The 20,369-nt window shown below is 37.0% G+C and overlaps 1 protein-coding gene across 1 annotated transcript in view; it reads right to left on the reverse strand.

Moving 5' to 3' along the window:
• The window catches only part of C15 (homeobox protein C15), a 32,531-nt gene that overhangs the window by 6,478 nt on the left and 5,684 nt on the right, over window positions 1–20,369 (reverse strand). The window contains exon 2 of the mRNA XM_011066912.2: window positions 1,458–1,686. Within this exon, the coding sequence (XP_011065214.1) occupies window positions 1,458–1,686 (229 nt within the window). The remainder of the gene's footprint in view (window positions 1–1,457; window positions 1,687–20,369) is intronic.

Consider the following 20,369-nt stretch of genomic DNA (forward strand, 5'->3'; position numbering starts at 1 on the left):
CTCCCTCTTGCCTCTTTTTCTCTCGTTTCCATCATGATGTAGAGAAAAAAAAATCGAAGTGGAAAAGTCTGTCGTGCGTGCGGTGATGCGTTATTGATCGCGCGCATGATTACCCTGTCGTGCGTGCGTCTTTAATTAAAAATGATGTACTTGTCACTCCGACGTGAAGTTAACTCGTCGTAACATTCTAGACAAATGTACCTGTCACAGCGATAACATTTCCGAGCGTACCGAGACAGATAATGCGTGTCGTCGGATTCCAAATTGAATTTCTACTCTCTTCTCGCGACGACGAAAAAACTTTTCGGTCGTCTTCACATGTGTACGACACGCAAGTCTCGAAACTTTCGCCTGATCTGAGAGAATACAGATCAAAATAAATATATATGATTCATGTTTGTTAGAATGTCGGAGTTATGCAAATGTTAAAGTTCTAAAAAAGAACGACGAATTAAGCGAATTTATTTCCATTATACAATTCGTAACACACATTTCAACAAACACAAGTAAAAAAAAAAAAATCATATTTATAAGCTGTAATTTTAAATCGCTTTGATATCTAAAAGTGAATCCAAATTGAATAATAGTTGTAACTAAATTTGCAAGACTTAAATGAAATTATCGCAAATAAAATTAGAAAATGTTCATATTTAAGCCCAATGTTGTTTTAAGCTACGACACGGTGCGATGACACTTTTGTAAGTGTTGTAAATAACGTTCGTTAAAATTTAAAAGAATTTTTGATTTCTAATCTTTCTTAAGAAAAATTCTACGAACGATTCTTTTTCACGGTAATAATCGAAATGTTAAAAATGAAACTTACAAAGTAAGAATAGAAAATAGAATTCGAAGGCTAAATAGAGTCTTGGAAAGATCTAACAATCGTAGCTTGTTTAAGAACTATCGAGTCGTCTCTCCGGCAGTTTAGCTTCTTCGCAAGTTTACCGCTTTATCATGGCATTTCGTAGAACGATTCAAAAGGACTTCATGATAACGATTTTAGAGACGAAAGAACATTGGAAAGAAAAGGAATCGGGCAAGTATATTGTATCCTCGAGAATGTCGCCAAGGCCTCGTCTCGTCGCCGAGATGCCCCTAATATCGGAGACCCGCGCTACGAACGAGCCCTCTCTTATCTAAATGACATGTTTTCGTCCTTTCTTATCTTGAAGAGGCTCCAATACATTTGACTGGCAATGCGTTTACAGATATAGGCGTCAGGCCACGGCTAACCCGCTATTAACATTCCGAGAACGCAATTCTTGACTCGTATTTTCTTCCAAAAAGTTCAATCGCCATGGTAACAATTGTTCCTCGACAAAAATTGTCTTTAATAAAGGTCAAAATAAAAATACCGATAAAGAGAGATGCTCCATGAAGAGAGAATTTTACGCGATTTTCCTCAAAAACTGCGTAAAATGTGTGGCGTTGCCAATGAAAATATCGCGAGAGCTTACCTCCATTTCGTTCGCCTGTTTTGGAACCAGGTCTTCACCTGCGCGTCCGTCATCTTTAACGACTTCGCCAACGCCGCCCGCTCGGCGGAAGCCAGATATTTCTGTTTGTGAAAGCGTTTTTCCAGCTCCGCGATTTGCAGCCTGGTAAAGCTCGTTCTTGGTTTCTTCCTCTTCGGTGGTGTCCGGTTCTGATAGGGATGACCGATCCGCCTTGGAAACGGTCCAGCCACTATATCAGGAAAAAAAAAGAAGCATTGATAAGCGACGTTTCGGACATTGCTGGCGACATTCTATCGCTATTACGTCAACGTCGGGTATTCGTTACGTGTTTCTATTCTTGGTAGATAGAAGCTTAATTTGAAAAGGCTATCGATATCTTCAAGAAAATCGTAGTTAAATAGACATGTATAATTTAAAGGGACATATTTTTATCACTTCTAAAAAAATTACTTGAAATACGCCTAACACGTAATTAATTGTTATAGTATTATTATGACTGTTTTACTATTCTGATACGTCACAATTTTTCAAATCACTGATATAATATATTGTTATGAATTCTTTTGATTTATTCATGCTTAAAGGATAAAGATGTTTTTAACTCTACATTTTTCAAACAATTTACACATGATTTTCATTACTATTAGAATTTGATGTGTCATATTTGTTAGATTTGTATTAGCGAAGCTAAAGCAAATTCATTGTCAGTTAAATCGAAATGTACCGCTTTAGTAATGTAATTTAAATATATATACGTAAAAGGTAAAGAATAAATTTTTTCGTCTATTTCTCGCAATAGGGTTTATGTTTCTGAATAGCATATACTGAACACGTAAAGTTCATGCTTGTGATTCATGCTCTCAAGAAGTAATCATAATAGTATAAGGCAGTTGTAAGCGCATCACTACAAAGTTATAATGTTTGATATTGTTTGCTGACGTAAATTTTATATTACTTTAAGGTTGAAACTGACGGAATAACTTCGCCCTGTCTTATCAATATTTTAATATTTTGACATGTTACGTCAAAGTGCTTGCCATTCTATTGACCTTTATTCTTTTCTATTTTTGTTTTTAATATAAACTATTACGGAATTTTTTTAACATCATTAGTCGACAAAATTTTATTTTTATTCTAATTTAATTTATTATTATTCTATAATAATTATTATTATTCTAATTTTATTTTAGTTGATTTTTTCCGATAATTCGTCACTTTTTTTTATCGATCGATAAAATGTCACTTTTTTGTAAAATTTATGTATTAAATTTTTGATCAAATGTCACTTTTTTTTAAATTAATCTAGAAAGTATAGCTACTTAATATAATATAATAATATAATAATATAATAATATAATAATATAATATAATATAATACTAATCTTATAGTATAGCGTTTTATACTATTTTCTAATGTATTTATCGAATGGATAGAGAGAGTTTTTGAGTAACATGCATTTCAAAATTCCTTTACTTATCTCTTCTACTTCGACATAATTAAATTATTCATAGGAAATAACTATTGTATTTTACCGGTTCTATATTCGTCATAAAAGATTACAAATAAAAATAAATCATTTTAATTAAAAAAAAGACCTCACACAATGAGTTGTTAGCAAAACAATATAAGTTTTTAAAAAGAGATGTGTCGATTACAAAAAAATTGAAATCCATAAGATAAATTTTAATCTCTTTTTCAGAATTAGCATCGAAAATACACATCATGTATTACTATTTAACAAAATCATTATTGATCAGTATAATCAAATCACCTTTTCTCATTCATATGTCTGAATTATTATAACATTGATGATATTACCGACGACTCTGTAGAGAGGAGGAAGTTTTCGAGACCAGACGATATCGTAATTTATATTCGTTGAACATCACTCATCGTCTTAACATCAGTTCGTTCCGCCCTTCTATTATGCCCGATAGGCAGCTGTCGAAGTCATTAAGCGCTTATCTCACTTGTAGTAATAGCGCGCGAGTAAAGAGAAATTACGCTAAATGCCCCGTGCGTGCGTGTATTTGCATACGTAATGAGAAAGTACACGACATTACCAATTTCACGAGACCAATAAAGGAGCGGAGGATCTGCCGCTTAGATACGCAACCTGTGTACCAGATATCGCAAAAACGAATCGCCGCCTTCGACTTCTGCGACGGTTCTGCTAATGGATTGGAACGCGATCTTCACGGAGAAAATCAAATGCTGAAGTGAATTTAGCATATATACTTCGGCGATGCAATTCCCGCGATTACGTCCCCCATAGATTTCGTCCAAGCTATTCGTCGAATTAATTAGGAGATTAAGATTGGTATTCATAGTCAGAACTTATATTTAAGACCGTTTTAAGTACAATCTTAAGATATCATGAACCAATCAGATAGCTTAGTATCTTGAGACAATTTTAAAACAGACTATGAATACCTAAGAACGGAATACAATCTCGCGGACATGAACTTCAAATCGTTCGCAGATCACAAAATCATATCTCATCTTTGTCGAATAAACCTGCATTTATTTTTACATAATCATCAAAACCAACATACTTATTTCGATGCAATCCCGAAGCGAGGGATGATTAGATAATCAGCGTACGATATAACGGTTTACGTTTCCAACTTTGATTTACTGCTAAATAACACGAGTAATACGCTTCAGAGACCCTCTCATTACGCCTCGTCTGAGCTGGATCGAAGGATCGCGTGCATTTAACAATAAGTGATATTTATACAAATACACACGAATGAGTGCTAGCTAGTCTATGGGAGCGCATTTTTCTAATGTGAAAGTAGCATGGAATACCTGAAGAATCTGTCAAATTTTTATCAAAGTACGAAATGAACTGAGTATTTCTCTTCGTCTCGTTGACTGTCGGCCGGACCCCTCTTCCGCACAATTTGCTGGAAACCGGAGGAATCATCGTTAAAGGGTAAAAGGGCCATCGAGCGAACATTATCCCATTATGCATCCCCTTTTCCCACCCCTCCTCGTTTTACGCCCGTCCTTTATCGCCACTCCTCGTCCAGAAATACATCCCATCACCCGGTAATCGCAAGCGATCCAAATAATAATCTCATTACGCGTTCATTTGCGATTCCTTATCGATCTGTAAACGTCAAAATGTGTATCAAGCAAACCGCAATATCTCGAGCCTAAAGTAATTAGCTCTATATCTATATATAAATGATAGAAGACTTTTAATAGTCTTAAATGGAATCAGATTATAGAATGTGGAAAAATGTGTGTTATGGAATGTGGGGGAAGAAATCTGAGGGATTAGAAATTCATTAGCAGCGACGATTAATCTCGATTCCTCGTGATTTACGAGAAGTGCATGTTTTATGCAGATATCTCACGGTTTAATCAACAATCCATGCGATTATAGAGCACGCAATAACACGCAATGCGTAATGATTGCAATTTATATACGATTTATGATTACGAGACTGCACGGATACTCACGATTGATTTCTCACGACTGCTTTGCGCACGTTGACAGGCGTCGAATGGCGATGTAATTATGACGATCCAACGAGCATCATAAAAGGAAAAAAGGACTGTTTTTCCACTATATCGCATCCGACTCCCATTTCGGTCCTACCTCGCGGCCAATCGCGTAATATACGAGCTTCGGCTTTACATTGGCCTCTTATTTCTTGCGCGCGAAAGGCTTTCTTGCGTCATCGTTTGTGCTTATTAGGACAATAATCGCATAGCGGTTATTATACTTCGTTCTATTATCGCGGCATACTAGTTTAGCGGTCACTGCGTACCAATATGGTTTCTTTCTCTCTCGTTCTCCTTCTTTCTCGTAATCCACTCGTAATTACCTTCTTTCGCGGAATGGTCGGACACACGCGCGATACAAGAATCCGGACTCGCAAAGCTCCGACAGAATTCTCTGGAGCGAACGAGATGATGGAAACGTTTCCACGTGAGGCGTTGGTAACGTAAATAGATACCCACCGACCATTGTATTTCTGTAAAAAAAACACGAGTGCCTATCTCTTTAGCAGGAGCAACATTAGAATATAAGATCACCCGTCATTATATACTATTGAGGCAACGAGAAAAAATCCACAACCAAGAATTGAGAATATTCTTGAGGTATTGCATTAATAATTTTTACTTGACGAATGTTGATCGTTGTTTATTATATTATTAAGGATATATTATTATCTGTAAACACACAACATACAATAAGCACAGCATAAAATCTATCTGAATCGCATAAAATTGCCATATTGATTTAAACAGGATTGGAAAAGTATTTTATAAATTACTTTTATTTTATATATATATATATATATATATATATATATATATATATATATAAGTTACTTTATATGTATTTGTCTCATAGAAATCGAATATAAAAAGTAATACAAAATTGGAGCAAATAATAAAATAATAATTAAAATAATAAAATTAATATAATATAAAAAATTAAATACCTGAATTTATTGTACTCAATTTCTAATAAAAAATAATTTGTAAGTAACTTGTAAGTAACTTGTAAAATAACTTTTCCAACTCTGGATTTATATAACATGCTCATTTTTGGTCCAGACGATCTTATGCTATAGCTATATTATATTTATTGTGTGTTATAACCCTAAGGATGTATCCAGTCGAAGTTGCATGACCGCATAAGTTATATCTATGCGTAAAGAAAATTATCTAATAACCTTTCTATCATAAGAACGCACACAAAAATGGCGATTGGTTAATTATCTTTATAATAAAGATAAGTTTATGCGACTGACAAGATTATTTGGATAAGTTCTCGCTCTTTGCATAATGATTCTTTTTATCGCTAAATGAGAATCCTCACACTTATGTTTCATCACTTTGAAAATTTTCTTGGCAAGCGGCAGAAAGAAACATCGAAGTTCCGAATAACGATTCATTATCAAGCGGTTATACGATCGATAACAAACAATTAATCGACGTTTCTTATGGGAGAGGACGAAGTGACCAGAGTTTGTAAGTAGCTTTTATCGAGTAAGAGAGAAGACGGTCGTCTCTTAAAACCAATTAGGTCCCGCTTGCCAGTCGTAATTCAGTGTTTGATGATAACACTTTCGCTTTCGGTTAATTAACTGTGTTTAAGGTGCCGCCTGATGTTTCCAATCTGACATGTAAACGTGGGTGTAGACTGCTGGCTCGCATCGCAACGATATTCGGAAGCAGAAACTTATCTCGTACCTTAGCAAAGGATTAATTCAACATACATATATTTCTCGAGAAGTATAATTTGTATAATCAAACAAGTCATAAGAAGAAGTCTAGCCTTTGTTACAAACGTTCGATTTGTCTGCGCGAAATTGGTTCGTGCTTGATCGCGCTTTCGTGTCCAGTGATATCGTCGTATACGGTAGCTCGATTACCATAGTCGGTGTCGTTAGCGTGTTTAACGACAGTTCAGTCGGCGTGATTTGTCAGACAGTTAAAGCGACTTCGACATTGTTCACGGAGACCGTTTTACCGCACAATTTCGGTCAGGATACTACGTCGGCGAATCTTTGCGGTTGAAGCGTTTAACTCAGTCGACAATCCCTGGTGCTAAGGATCACTGACTGTTGAAACGATATTTCTGGAGAAAATTTCTATATTTTCAAAGGGATTTAAGAATCAAATGATATAAACTGTCGAAGGATGACTCTTTTACTTTATAGAGAAGAAGATAGATGAGAAATGACAGAAGTAATAAATATATTATATTTTAGATTATATGTATTATTTGAAAAAAAAAATGCTTTAATTATTAAAATATTGTTTATAAATCAAATCATATCCAGCTTATATTAAAAAACTATAAATCTTTAACTGAATAATTAAAAATTCAAAATCTCAAACACATAAAATAAGAATCAAAATGCAAACTTATTGACATAGAGCAGCGTTTTTCGATCTTTTTTAATTCGCGACACATTTTAAATAAAAAGTCAAATTTATGAAGATATTAGTCAGTGAATAATATAATGCCAAACACAAAGAGAACGCGTGTAATTAAATTTTATTGATGTAATACAATTATAAAATTTATGAAGATTAGATGCATATGCTTTAACACTTAATACAAATCTTTTATCAAATACCGCCAATATTCAGAAATAAACAATAAAATCCTAAAGGTGTTGTTTTAAAGAGATCTTTATTACAATGACGATAATGTTTTGACTGAGAGTAAGCGCAATATAATTTAAGTAATTTTCACAATTTTTAAAGTATTTTACTTTACGTCTTATTCGCTTTTTTATTTATAATTTCTAAGCTTTTTCATTTCTTTTTACTTTCTGCAAAATTTTCATCACACTTGAAGAATCTTTTGCGACACACCAGTGTGTCGCGACACATCGGTTGAAAAACTCCAACGTGGATAATATAAATATATATAGTTGAAGAACAATTAAAATTTTTTTTTCAATGTAACAGGCTACAAAATCTATATGTATATTTCGAGATTTACTTGTCATTGCTTCGTGAAGACTGTGGCAAGAGTCTGCCCGTGGGGTGGTCGTAAAAACAAGATGGCGACGCGATGCTGCAAAATGGTCGGCGTAAATAAACGGTATAACAGCTTCTCAGCAAAAGTTATCGTTGTTTCCTGTTCGCGCTCAAGTTTTTCTTGGTTAACCGTTTTTGTCAACAAGAATGCCTGTGTCCGATTTGTCGCTCTAATTTCCATCTTTTGTCCCCGCACAAAAATTACCGTTCATCTTATCCGACACATCAAGAGATATTAGTGTCCTATTTGTCGGTCACCATATATTTTTGTTGAACGATTCAAATCTAAAATACTATTTGTCGCTTAAATCACTCGGATAATTTCAGTAATTCCGGCACGAAGTGGCATTTTACAAAACCAACTAAACGATCGTTGAATGTAACAACATGAGTAATAGCGAATACCGGTTCGCGTCATCTTAAGGTAGACACGCCGGAAGTGAACAATTTGTTCACCAATAATTTCCATCGTTCGCGTGGCAGTTTATGATCGCAGAAATATCATTTCCGTTGTCTCTATGTGCATCTGCATACCCTGGATTCGAAGCTGAAGCGATAAAGAGGCTTTTAGAAATAATCGAAAATAACTCGATTGCCGAAATAACGATAACAAATTGAAAATTTTGAATAATGGCAACCTTCGTCGAGCAAGAGAGAGAAGGCAATCAGGTCAAAAAAAGTTTTAATCAGGATTGGCAGTTTTCCAATGTAAGAGAACGTTTCCTAGAGAACTGCCGACGATTTCGTCCTCGGTGACCTACTGAGCTTGTAACATAACCTTTGCAGTGATTCTGCAACGATGATGGTTCCTCCCGCGACCGAGAAAGAGCCAGGTCGGGTATCCGATGATGCAATCCCTGTGCTGCCGTTGCTGATGCGACAACGGACGAGCTTAGAGAAAGTCATTACTTGGAGCACGTTCTGCTCAGTAATGGAGTTTGCGGCCTTCAAAGTAAATTGTTTTCTGCGCGCGGCGAATTCCACGACGACGGTCGGTCGATCCTTGAAGGAGAAGATCTCGCGGCTCTCTTGCGAATTTCGCCCTCCTATCGCGCGGCATTTATCGCGATGGCGCACGCCAAACCTCGACGCAAATCCTCTTAATACTTTTGGATAATCCTCTGTTTATCTTCTTAATACTTTTGGATAATCCTCTGTTTATCCTCTTTAATCTTAGGTTAATAGTTTCTTAAACATCTGTCTTATCTGTCTAGATGTTCAGATAAATACAGTCCTTTTAACCAGCGTATTAACATTTTTTCTGATCAATGTCACTCTGTTTTCTACCTGACGTTCTTTCTCCCTTCGTTGAGATAAAATGTACTATTAAAAATATTTTTATTACTCTATCTCTGATATCCTCGAGTGTCGAGTTGTTATATTGTTACAGAACAGTTTTACTGAAGTACTTAAAATTATAAATATACAGATCTGAAAATAATTTTATTCGGTCCATCGCAACAATTACGTAAGTCGCTTAAATTAGTTGCTAGACTGTTGAAAACTTTTCGCAGCAAAAGCGGCTTTGCAACTATTGTAAGATTATTTATAATGTAATTGGTTCTTGCAACTTAGTTCTTCAATTTGAATTTTAAATGCACAATATAAATCAATTACATTAAATAATTTTACAACAGTTGCAAAACTGCTTTTACAGCTGAACGCAGTTCAGCTATTGTCGTAAACGTTTAAACGTTGTCCCATGACTTGAAATCTCATTTGTTGTCGGTTAGAGTTGAACCCTGGCGGAACCTGTAAATGAAATAAGGGTGCGAAACACGTCGAGTTTCGCGCTTACCAAGGTAACAGCACACCGGGAGACTCGCCCCTGGACATGCAATTTCAGGTGCAACGCTATCTGTAACTAAATCTTTATGAGGGGCTGTGTACTCTAAAGAATTACTCGGCTCCTACTGCAACCCGCCGTAAATCTACACGTGCATTTAGAAAGCGCCGATGTACATACACGATCACGTGCGTGCGCGAACGTTTATGCGCATATACACGCTTACCTGCCGACGGTGTAATTGAACCAACATAGCGGACAACTAAATGGCACTAAACGAATTCGTAGAAAGCATAATATTCCATCCTATAAAATTATGTTCTCCTTAGTCAACCCTCATCTAATATCGCGATCTCAGATACGCCTCTCATATACTTGGCTTATTGTCAGTCTCGAACTATACTCGCCAGTTTTCCCTTCTTATTTCTCGACATTCTTGGTTTAGAATCTTGCGATTAATAAAGATTAATAATATACATTTGGTTATACCACTACGATTCATCGGAAATCATAAAAAGAGAATGTCACGTTTCGAAATCGTATGGTAACCGCTTTGCGATTCTCCTGGACAAGGACGGAACGATAAGTGGAATATAGTATTTCCAGCAACTCATATCTAAGGCAAAATTGGACACTCTTTTCGTAATTAAAGTCTTTCGAGGAATCGCGGCGAAGCGTTGCGCTCGTATAAGGTACACAGGCCTTGCAAAGCGCAAGGATAACTGCGGCGCTGTTAAAGTAATGGGAGTGCTGGTGCTTTGTTAGTGCTTAACTAAGAAGGAAAGAGGGGAAGGGGGAAGAGAATGAAAACTAAATGTTTCCAGGAATGTAAAGTCGATGCGGTTCCAATCGAGAAAATTGCTCAAGAGCGCCCCGCATAAGAAACACGGAATGTGTTACAAGTCTTTAAATTTTACGTTCGATCTTCGGGGAAGATTAAAGAAGCGAATTTCGCAGGAGGAAAAATTGTAAAAGACATCTTCTTGTTTTCTGCCGATACTCATTTAACCGTAGGAAGTGACGAGAAAACCTTCAATGAGTAGAACCGATGATTTCTCCGTTTCATTTCTCGCCTCTTTCGTTCGCACGGAAAGAACAGTTTTGCTGAAGTCTAAAACTTAGCTAGATATTGCAGATCTGAAAATTTTTGTTGAATCAAAATAATTATGTAGAACGTTGATTAACGCAGCAAAAAGTGTTAACATTTTAGTAACCAGTTTAAGTGTTCTACATAATTATTTAGAATAAGAATGACAACTAATTCTGAGCTAATTATTTATTTAAATAATTATTTAGATGATCAAACAGAATTAACCACAAAACAAAAGTCCAAATTCGAGACATAAGACATCTTATAAAACATTTTAAAGACATTTTTACAGAGATCTGTCTAAAATATTCTAAAAGATATCATTTTATATTCCGATTTTGAATTTTGTTATTTGAATATTTTCAAATCTGTACACTGTAAAAAATGAAATGTTAATTTTAATTTAAAGAATTTTAACATTTTTGTGTTAATTTTAACATTCAGAAAGTCCACTAAACGTTTTTATGTTAAAATCGACATTTTATTTTCTACAATGTATCTAGCTAAATTTTTAAATACATCAGCAAAGTCATCCTTTTTGAGAGAATAACAGCTCGACATGTGAGAATTGGAAAAGTGGAAGTAATGAAAAATATTTTTTTATAACAGATTTTAATTAGACGTAATTGCGCTCGCACATTTGCGATTGCTGTCTACGCGAATATATATTGTATAATCGTTCTTTTCGTGTGAGGGGATAACAACTCGACACGTGAGAACCATAGATAGAATAATAAAAATATTTTTAACGACAGATTTCAATTAGATATAATTGCGCCCGCATACATTCGTGTACAGCAATCGCAAAATGAATCACTTTATATCACACTATCTCACACGATCTTTGATCAAATTTGCTTCAATTGTTTTTGTGTTTTAAGATTTAGTTAACAGATCATTACGTAACGTTGAAAACTTTAAAATGCGCGGACGGGGCTCCTCACGTCTTACGTCGATCGGAAAAGGGAAATGTGAGTCGCACAGGCACCGATCATTTCTCAAACTCCATAACTTGATATAGACCCTCGACCTGAATGGCGGTGGAGGGTACGAGAGATGGGGGCGAGAGGTGAAGCAGCAGTGCCTTACATTATCGATATTACGAGGCGTCGATAAAAAATCGCATAAAATTAAGCAAGCTCGCACGTGTTCGCGATAAAACTCAATACCTTTAGCCTATGGTGAGTTCCGTCAGTGGCTCTCACGTTCGCTTTTCCATAGCGAATGATCGTTTAATATACTAGCAAACATTTTAGTGTTGTTACAAGGTTTTAAAGAGACGCTCAAGCGGCCTTAAATCTTAATTCTTAACTGTCACGCGACTTTTTGTTCTTAAACTTTCCAAGTGCAGTGTTTGATATTTTCAAGTCGAGGGATATTATTTATGATATGTGACAATATGAATTTTAACTCTTCTATCAATAATAAAAGAATTTCTTCTAGAAACACAACAAGTTTTTTATTATTCCGGATTATATAAAAAAATCTGAAAAAATGGGTATATTTGTCAAAGCTTTAACAACTTATTTTTATCATCATAGAAGTCAAATTGTATTTTAATCAATGTTTGTATGTTATCCGATTTATCTCTCCTTTAATTTTAAATTCAGTGAGTCCACTGTAATAGTTTTAGACTGTATTTTACTTATTATTTCTTACAGATTTAAATTTATCTACAAAATTCACAATCAAAATATTGATACTGCCTTTAAAGATATCAGATATTGGCGGAGGGTTAAAAGTATACCATAAATTATTTCAAACTTGAATCTCTCGAGATTAATATTTACAGCTACATCATGTTACCGCAACTCGATTGCTCGAGAAAAGTACAAAGGGTACGACAAAGTCCGGCAAGTTCGCTCGCATCGCCAGTCATCTATACGTTATGACGAATACATGGTGCGATCAAGGTTTAGCGAAATTCACTCTGACGTGCCGTCGAAGACCCGCCAGCAAATCCCGTCGATTTCTCCGGGGACTCGAAAAAAATCGCGAATGATATGCCGGAAACCGTAACGCTCTCTCTTTCTCCCGCGCGGCGCTGCAGGCTCGGGTTCCGCGCTAAAATATCGTCACTGCGCGACCCCGCGTTTTTTCGACGTGTTCACGTCAAAAGATTTGCCGGCCCGCGTTTTTCCGCGGCCTCGAGGGAGGTTCGATCGACGGGAGATAGGGGCGGATTTGGCCGATCTCTCGCATATCTCGCACGCGAGAATACAAACCGCTTGTTTCAAGCGGCCGGACGCCGATCAATTGACCTCTGCGAAAATATCGCGTTTTGCACGCGCGATTTGACCCTTCGCGCTCTTTTGTCGTCGGGATTGATGAATTATTACAAGCCTTAATGAAGTTTGCCAGCCAGACTTTGTAACGCGTTTATTAACACATTTTTTAAAAATTTATAGTACAATAATAATAGAGTAATATTAGTAATATGACAATAGCATATAATAAACATATAGTATGATTTAATTTAAATAATTTATGATGTGTGTTTTCTATGTAAAATTTTTTGTTTTATATAAAAGTACAATATAAAGGAGACGTAAACAATGTTACGATGAAAACAAAATATGAAAAAATATAAAAATAACAGAATATTGAAAGAATGCATGCGATATAATATTTGTTTAAGAAAAGAGAAAAGAAGATATGTAGGAAGATAAAATTATATAAGAGAATAGAAAATTAATATAAAATTTAGACATAAAGTAAAAATTTATGAAAGAGAGTAAAGATATGAAGACTATTAAATGCATTTAAAACAGATCAATTGTTTCAATTCAAGTTGAGTATCGAACATTTTATTTAACGCCAAGTCAATATTTAACGAGTATGATAAAGAAAGAGAGAGAGAGAGAGAGAGAGAGAGACATCTTTAAATTACCAAGAGGATATTAGAGCAAGATTATATCGTTTATTTCGCCTAATGCGAAGACGATACCTTGTAAGAAACAATCCAACTCGCGGTATCCTAAACAAAGGTCTCTAGGACGTTTCCAAATGACCGACTCCGCTCGCTTCCGTCTACGTGCTAATTGTCTGGAGCAAAATTAAACTGAAGTCACGTTAATTATATAATTCCTCCCCTCCCTGCGAACGTTTATTCGGCGCGTAACCCATCGGTGGTGGTTGGGCATTGCGACCAACGAACGCGCGGGCAAACGAGGGGGGAGGGGCGATGATGGACGAGCACGCCTGACCTTACGGGGGCTGCCAAGCTCGCCCAGCGAAATCCCTAACTCAACGCTAACTCGATCAGTCAACGCCCACCATGGCCCACACCGTGCTCGTTGCTCGGCTCTAATCTGCCTCCAGATTAATTACTACGTAATGCCAGCCTGAATAATTATCGTTTCTACGGAAACCCGCCCGCGGCTGTACTCGCATGCGTGGCTCCCGTGCGGTGTTTCTTCGCCACCCTCCCTCTCGGCTCTCCCCCATGTGTCAACGTCTCTATACACGTGTACTACATGATTTAATTCTATCAAGTCCTATTACATCCGTTGGATAATTATAATTATAATTGAAATAACTTAATTATTTTATTTTCTGTATCGTCTCATTAGAAGTTACGGCCGTCGCATTGTGTTATTATTATGACAAAATATTTACAGACTTTCTTATGTGTGTCCATGTACATATAATTTAATTCTATCAAGATTTATTACAACAGTCGAATAATATTATACTAAAAAATGGAATATGTATTTTATTCATTTATGATTGAAATAATTTAGTTATATCTTTTGTACGTCGCATTAGAAGTTATGACTGTTATTATGTGACTGTTACAAGATACATCGTATATTTATGGATTTTCCTATATGTTAACGTATATTATATACTCTCTATATTATATACTCATATTGATGATAATTTAATCCTGTCAAGTTTTATTACATCCGTCGAATAATTACTAAAAAAAGGATATTTAATTGAAATAATTCAGCTATATTTTTTGAATATCTTATTAGACATTATAGCTATCGTTATCATGACAAAATATTATACTTCGCGTATTTATAGATTTTTCTACGTATCAATGTCTATATATACTTGTACAATGTGATTTAATCCGTCGGATAATTACTGAAAAAAAAAGGATATATTTAATTGAAATAATTCAGTTGTATTTTTTGCCTCATTAGACCTTACAGCCGTTATTATGTTGTTATTGTGGCAAAGTACTTGACGTATTTACAGTAGAAAACCCGATGCTTCGATTTTGCAGTTACGCATTCGCTGTACAGAATGCGTCAGATGCGAGTGCAGTTACGTTTTTACACGCGTCATTTGTTGCGGTTATTGTTTCTTCGAATACGTGCTCCCCTTACTTCGAAAGCAAAGTTTTAAATTTTTTTCGTTACTTCAATATTTTTGATATAAGTTGCAGGAAATTCAACGCAATCAAATAATGTGGTCATCAATTTTCATAGATATAACAAATATTTATCTTTCACTTTGCATACATCTCTTAAATTAAATTCCGCCATTAACTTTACTTCGTCTTACTATGTCTCTTTTAGATTATAACAATCGAAAAGAAACACATTTTTCAATTAAGAACCACTAAATTTCCAAAGCAAACAAATTTATCTATGACAATTTATTCGTAACTTAATTCAACAAAATCGTCAAAAATATTACTTGCACATAAAGTTGATTGTTATTGAAATTGTTGATTTATAATAATTGCAATTCTTGAAGGCATACTTTTACTACTTTTGTATACTAATAATCTACGCGTCTACATCATCGAACACAATTTGTACAAAGCTATGTGGGAGCGGCGTGTCGCGAACCGAGTACCGTACCGGGTCAACTGCCTCTCGCATTTATATTTCCGGTATGAACAATTCAAAAAATGAAATGCGCGTCTAGCGCTAATAACACGGCGTAACCAGAGCTTCGCGAGTGCAAAATTACGACGAATACCGAGAAACGTTTTTCCTGCGCCTCGCGGCACATTCACGAGATATTGACGTAAGAAATTTCGAAGCCGTATATATTCCGCGCAAAAGGAACCCCATCCGGTCCATTCGTTTCTTCTACGCTTTGTCGATCGGTAGCCCCGACCTTGGAGTCTATATACTCTTTGGTGGTTGGTTTCGCGGTACGTTCGACCCAAATCTTGCCAATTCGGTAGCCAACGGCGCCTCGCCGTAATTTGTAATAACGTATCTACCGCTACCGTTCGTGGCCACCGGGATTTGTCGGCGAATCGGGAACAAAAACGAGCACGTATACGAGCGGTTAAATGACCTACCCCGTAATTTCTAATATTTCATTTAAAATGAGGAAGACGCTCGAGTTCTCGACCGGTATGGCCCCGGGGCCACTGAAATATTACAAATTGCGGGTTGTATACATACCTATATCACGCTTAATCATTCGTATACATTCTCGCGCGCACGGACAACGTATATACACATTTGGACAATTTCATTGGCGAGAAGGCGCCGCGCCGCAGCGGCATCGGCATCGGGATCGGCATCGGCGGATTCTGGTTTTAGGTTTCGGTCACGCGATGCCTTTTTTCTCTGTTCCCGGTACCCGCTTATCTCTGGCCCGGGGCGCTCCATGGCGCATCGACAACACTGCGCACCGTTCTGTTTCCGTATCTTCCTTTTGCCGGTCGTATAAGCTAGACTCCTTGTTCGTCCTCTCGAAGGTTTCCTCCTCGTGCCAAGTTCTTCCCAATCACCAGAATCCGTATAACATCTTTTTGTACGCAGGTACGCTTAAGCGTACGCAACACGTCTTACGATGTTACGTAAGGAATACCGCCCGCCTCGCAAGAATATCATTTAACGAATCGCTCGTGTATCATATACGTCTGTTTCGTGCTGCGCCGCGCCCGTGCCATTGTGCCGTAACCGTTTCCCAGAAGGGCGCAAATCAGAGGAGTAATATGCGAACGTAAAAGTGCGAAAGCCTAATTATTATTGAATGCCTCCGCGCGAGGAGCGTACATTGTAGAAAATTACTATTGCGAGAAGAGGAGGCCTGGTTGAGCCTGGCCGACTCATCGCCGCATCGCCCCGAGGATCATCCAGACTCGTTCTGGCCCGCGTTGCGTTGCCTTGCGTTGCGTGGTACTACAATTGAAGAGTTCAATTAGAAACCGGTCCAAGTGCCGAGAGCCAAACAATTGAGCCAATAGCGCCGAAGCGCCGCATTCGCGTCCCAGCCCCGCCGCGAGGGAATTGTCATTCTAACGCGATCCAATCGTCGTCTCTATTATATCTTTCAGCTCGAAATATTGAAACCTCGAGGAAAAAAAAACGGCTCACTCATTCATTACATATTCTTGCGTAGGTACTTTTCGACGTTCCCGAGGTGAACTTAATATCGGAGCGCGAAACGAAGTGACGAGGATATGAATTTTAATGCGCGATTTTGCTAGCTTGATCTTTTGCGCTCTTTTGGAGATTCCGTTTTTCAATATGTAGATTTCCCGATCGCGACCTACTCTCGACTTTCCGTTTCAATTGACTGTTAGTCAATAAAGTGTCGATTTACCGAAAATAAAGCGGACTCCTCTGAGATAATTCTATCCTTCGAGAAATCTCGATATGTCATTCCAATTAATTGGCGATATAATACCAAGGTATCAATCCCGAGGTAAGTTTTGCGCTAATCTCGAACCAGTTTCCCGAAAATAAAAGTTGAGGAAGTGAAATACGTGTTACGGATTTACGACGCTTTACGACGACTATTTGACCTATTGCAATTTTCGAAATGCATTCCCCTGCCAATTCACAAGGAGAAATGTTGCAAAGTGTGGACGCGAGTTCCGGAGCATTCGTAGAATCGTTCGAACCCACTTTTAACGACGAGCGCATTCTGTCAGTCGCATTGGCGTAGCGCCGCATACAATTCCCTTTTTTCGTGTGCTTCAACAAAAATATTTCACTAGAAGCCTATCGCGTCGATAAATTAAGATTCGAGCCATTATCAATGAATGATTATTAAATAAACAAGTATGATAACGCTCGATGATTTGCAAAACAATATCAAATTCTTGATAACGACTAATAAACGAGCAAAAAGAGATATTAAAATAAAAATAATTTAATTATAGTTAATACATAAAAATAATTATTAACAATTGCGAAAATATAAACCGTAATCTATATTATAAGTCAAGTGCGTGTTCAAATTAAAGTAAACCTTCTATATCCAACAAAAAATGAATTAAAAATAGGTTTATTGAAAAATGGTATTTATTTTTGCAACAATTTTAATATTTTATTAATCTTTCTTTAACTTTTATTTAAAAAAACATTAAATTGAAAGCACTCATTAAATAATCTTAAGAGAATACATCTCTCTCTCTCTGAGATAATAAAAATTAATTAAAGCAGGAACTTGATAGAAAAGAAACGTAGGTGCCCTTATTCTTATGTAAATTATCTTAATGCATTATATCATTAAAATTATATGTGCACACGCGAATAATTAATTTTAATTATATATATGATATTAACTTATACGATATTAACCTGTCGTGGTCGAGAAAGAAAAGTTGGATTATAAATGCATGATTTATGTACTATTACGGTTATCAATTAACGTCAAAGGAGATAAACTCAAGGCGCCATAAAAGGTGACACAACTTTCTCGTTCGCTTCGCTTCGCGCTACGCTAGTGACTGAACGCTCGAAGAGTTTCGGCTTGCGATCGAGGCGAGACCATTATGTCAAATCGGCGAGATTGTTTCTCTGAACGTAAATTGCAGCCCGGTTCCGTATAATAATTACGTCCGAATTTTATAGTGCTAGTTTCGCCTAATTGATCGGGGAAACCTTTCTCGGACCCGCGTCGCGGAGTTTCTCTCCATTTCGCCCGTCGCGCTCGAGACTCGATCGTTAAAGAACGATGCAATTTCGATCGATACGAAAGCCCTGATGCCGATGTAACTACATCAAAGCGAATCGAGACAATTAGCGTTTGTCTCCCGTTTATAATTATTACGGATTTACGTGGCGCGGTGTCTTCGCAAAACGTGACGTTTCCAGTCGTCCCTTTTCGACCCTAATCGAGCGCCGTGTGTCATTTCAATGTCAAAGTGACAGGTGGCGGGACGTAATCGAGGTAAAGAGGTACAAAGCAAATAACCGGTGGTTACCGCTCGCTCGTCGAGCAGAACGTTATGCGCTTTTATATATTTCACGTGAGTTAAAAGCGCGTTTTCTCTCTCTCTCTCTCTCTCTCTTTCTCTCTTCACGATCGATCCAACTAACGTTCCGCGATGCCAATCCGATCGCGTAATATGCTAAATAAATGGCAGCAAACGCGATTTACATTTTCGATCGTGACGAAAACAGTCGCGCGGGTTTTAATTATGCAAACTGTATGTTATGTTTATTATAATGCTTACTATCGCTCGCGACGTTTTCTTTTACACTTTAGACAAATTAAATCGCATCATATTATCCATCTATAATGATACATTAATGCGTTTTTATAGAAGAAACGCCCTCCAGGCCTTCTAAGCGTTCCCGTCTCGACCACAAATCTTGACGTGAATTAATGGGGTAATGTACGTTTCGACAAGTGATTAATTTTCGACACGACGTGCTTTTGCAACTGGTCTTTACGCAATCTGCAAACCGATGGCAACTGGCAAACCGATATCCGAGACACTCTCTCGCTTACGGCGATATTCTGTATCATGATCGACATTCGTGCGTAACGTCGTTACATGGAAACGATCATCGTTTGAAGGATTACTTTGTTTCATTGCGCCGCGCCGTAGCGTGTCGACGCTCTTCTCTTTGGGGCATTTAAGCGTACTTCGAACAAAATAATCGGACGAGAGTAATGTTGCTCGTACGCATAAATACATTTCACTCACGCCAAGCAAGTAATAGCGGGGTTTCATTACCCGCACGAAAAAGTCGGCATTCGAGAATGCACCGGCGTAGACGCTAATTATGTATTTTGCACGTACCTGCATTTTAACGTTTTTTACACTTTTACGTCCTTTTTCCCGCGTGCAATGATCGCGCCGTAATGATCCCCTGCGCGGCAACACATTTCCCGTACCATATTTCTTCCGATTAAAGCAAATTAAAATTATATGCCTTCTAAGAGAGACAGATACGTTCAAATTGCATTGTAAAGTGGAGTCGATATCTCGAGGGCACGCGGGTGAAGCATGAGAAGGCATCGGTTAACAGAAAAGTAAAGTTTCTTTTCGGAGCTATTACATTTATAAGTTGTATACGAAACGGAATCTCTTCCTGTTTTCGCAAGACGCTCTTTTTGTCCAATCGACCTGCAGTATAACGTAAATTGAGGCAAATTGATCACAGTTCGAATCAATATAATGCCGAAATTCTAAGCAGAATCGTAAGACTTGTAACATATTCTTATAAGACTTGTAAGAATTTTTAAACGCTTATACCTTTATACAATATTTTTACAGACAGTTTCTTACCATAACATTTTTTATAGACATTTTCTAGCCATAAAATTTGTAAGAAATTATAGATATTTATAAAT

Source organism: Acromyrmex echinatior, chromosome 4 (genome assembly GCF_024713525.1).
Source record: "Acromyrmex echinatior isolate Ae372 chromosome 4, ASM2471352v2, whole genome shotgun sequence".
In the NCBI taxonomy this organism is placed as follows: domain Eukaryota; kingdom Metazoa; phylum Arthropoda; class Insecta; order Hymenoptera; family Formicidae; genus Acromyrmex; species Acromyrmex echinatior.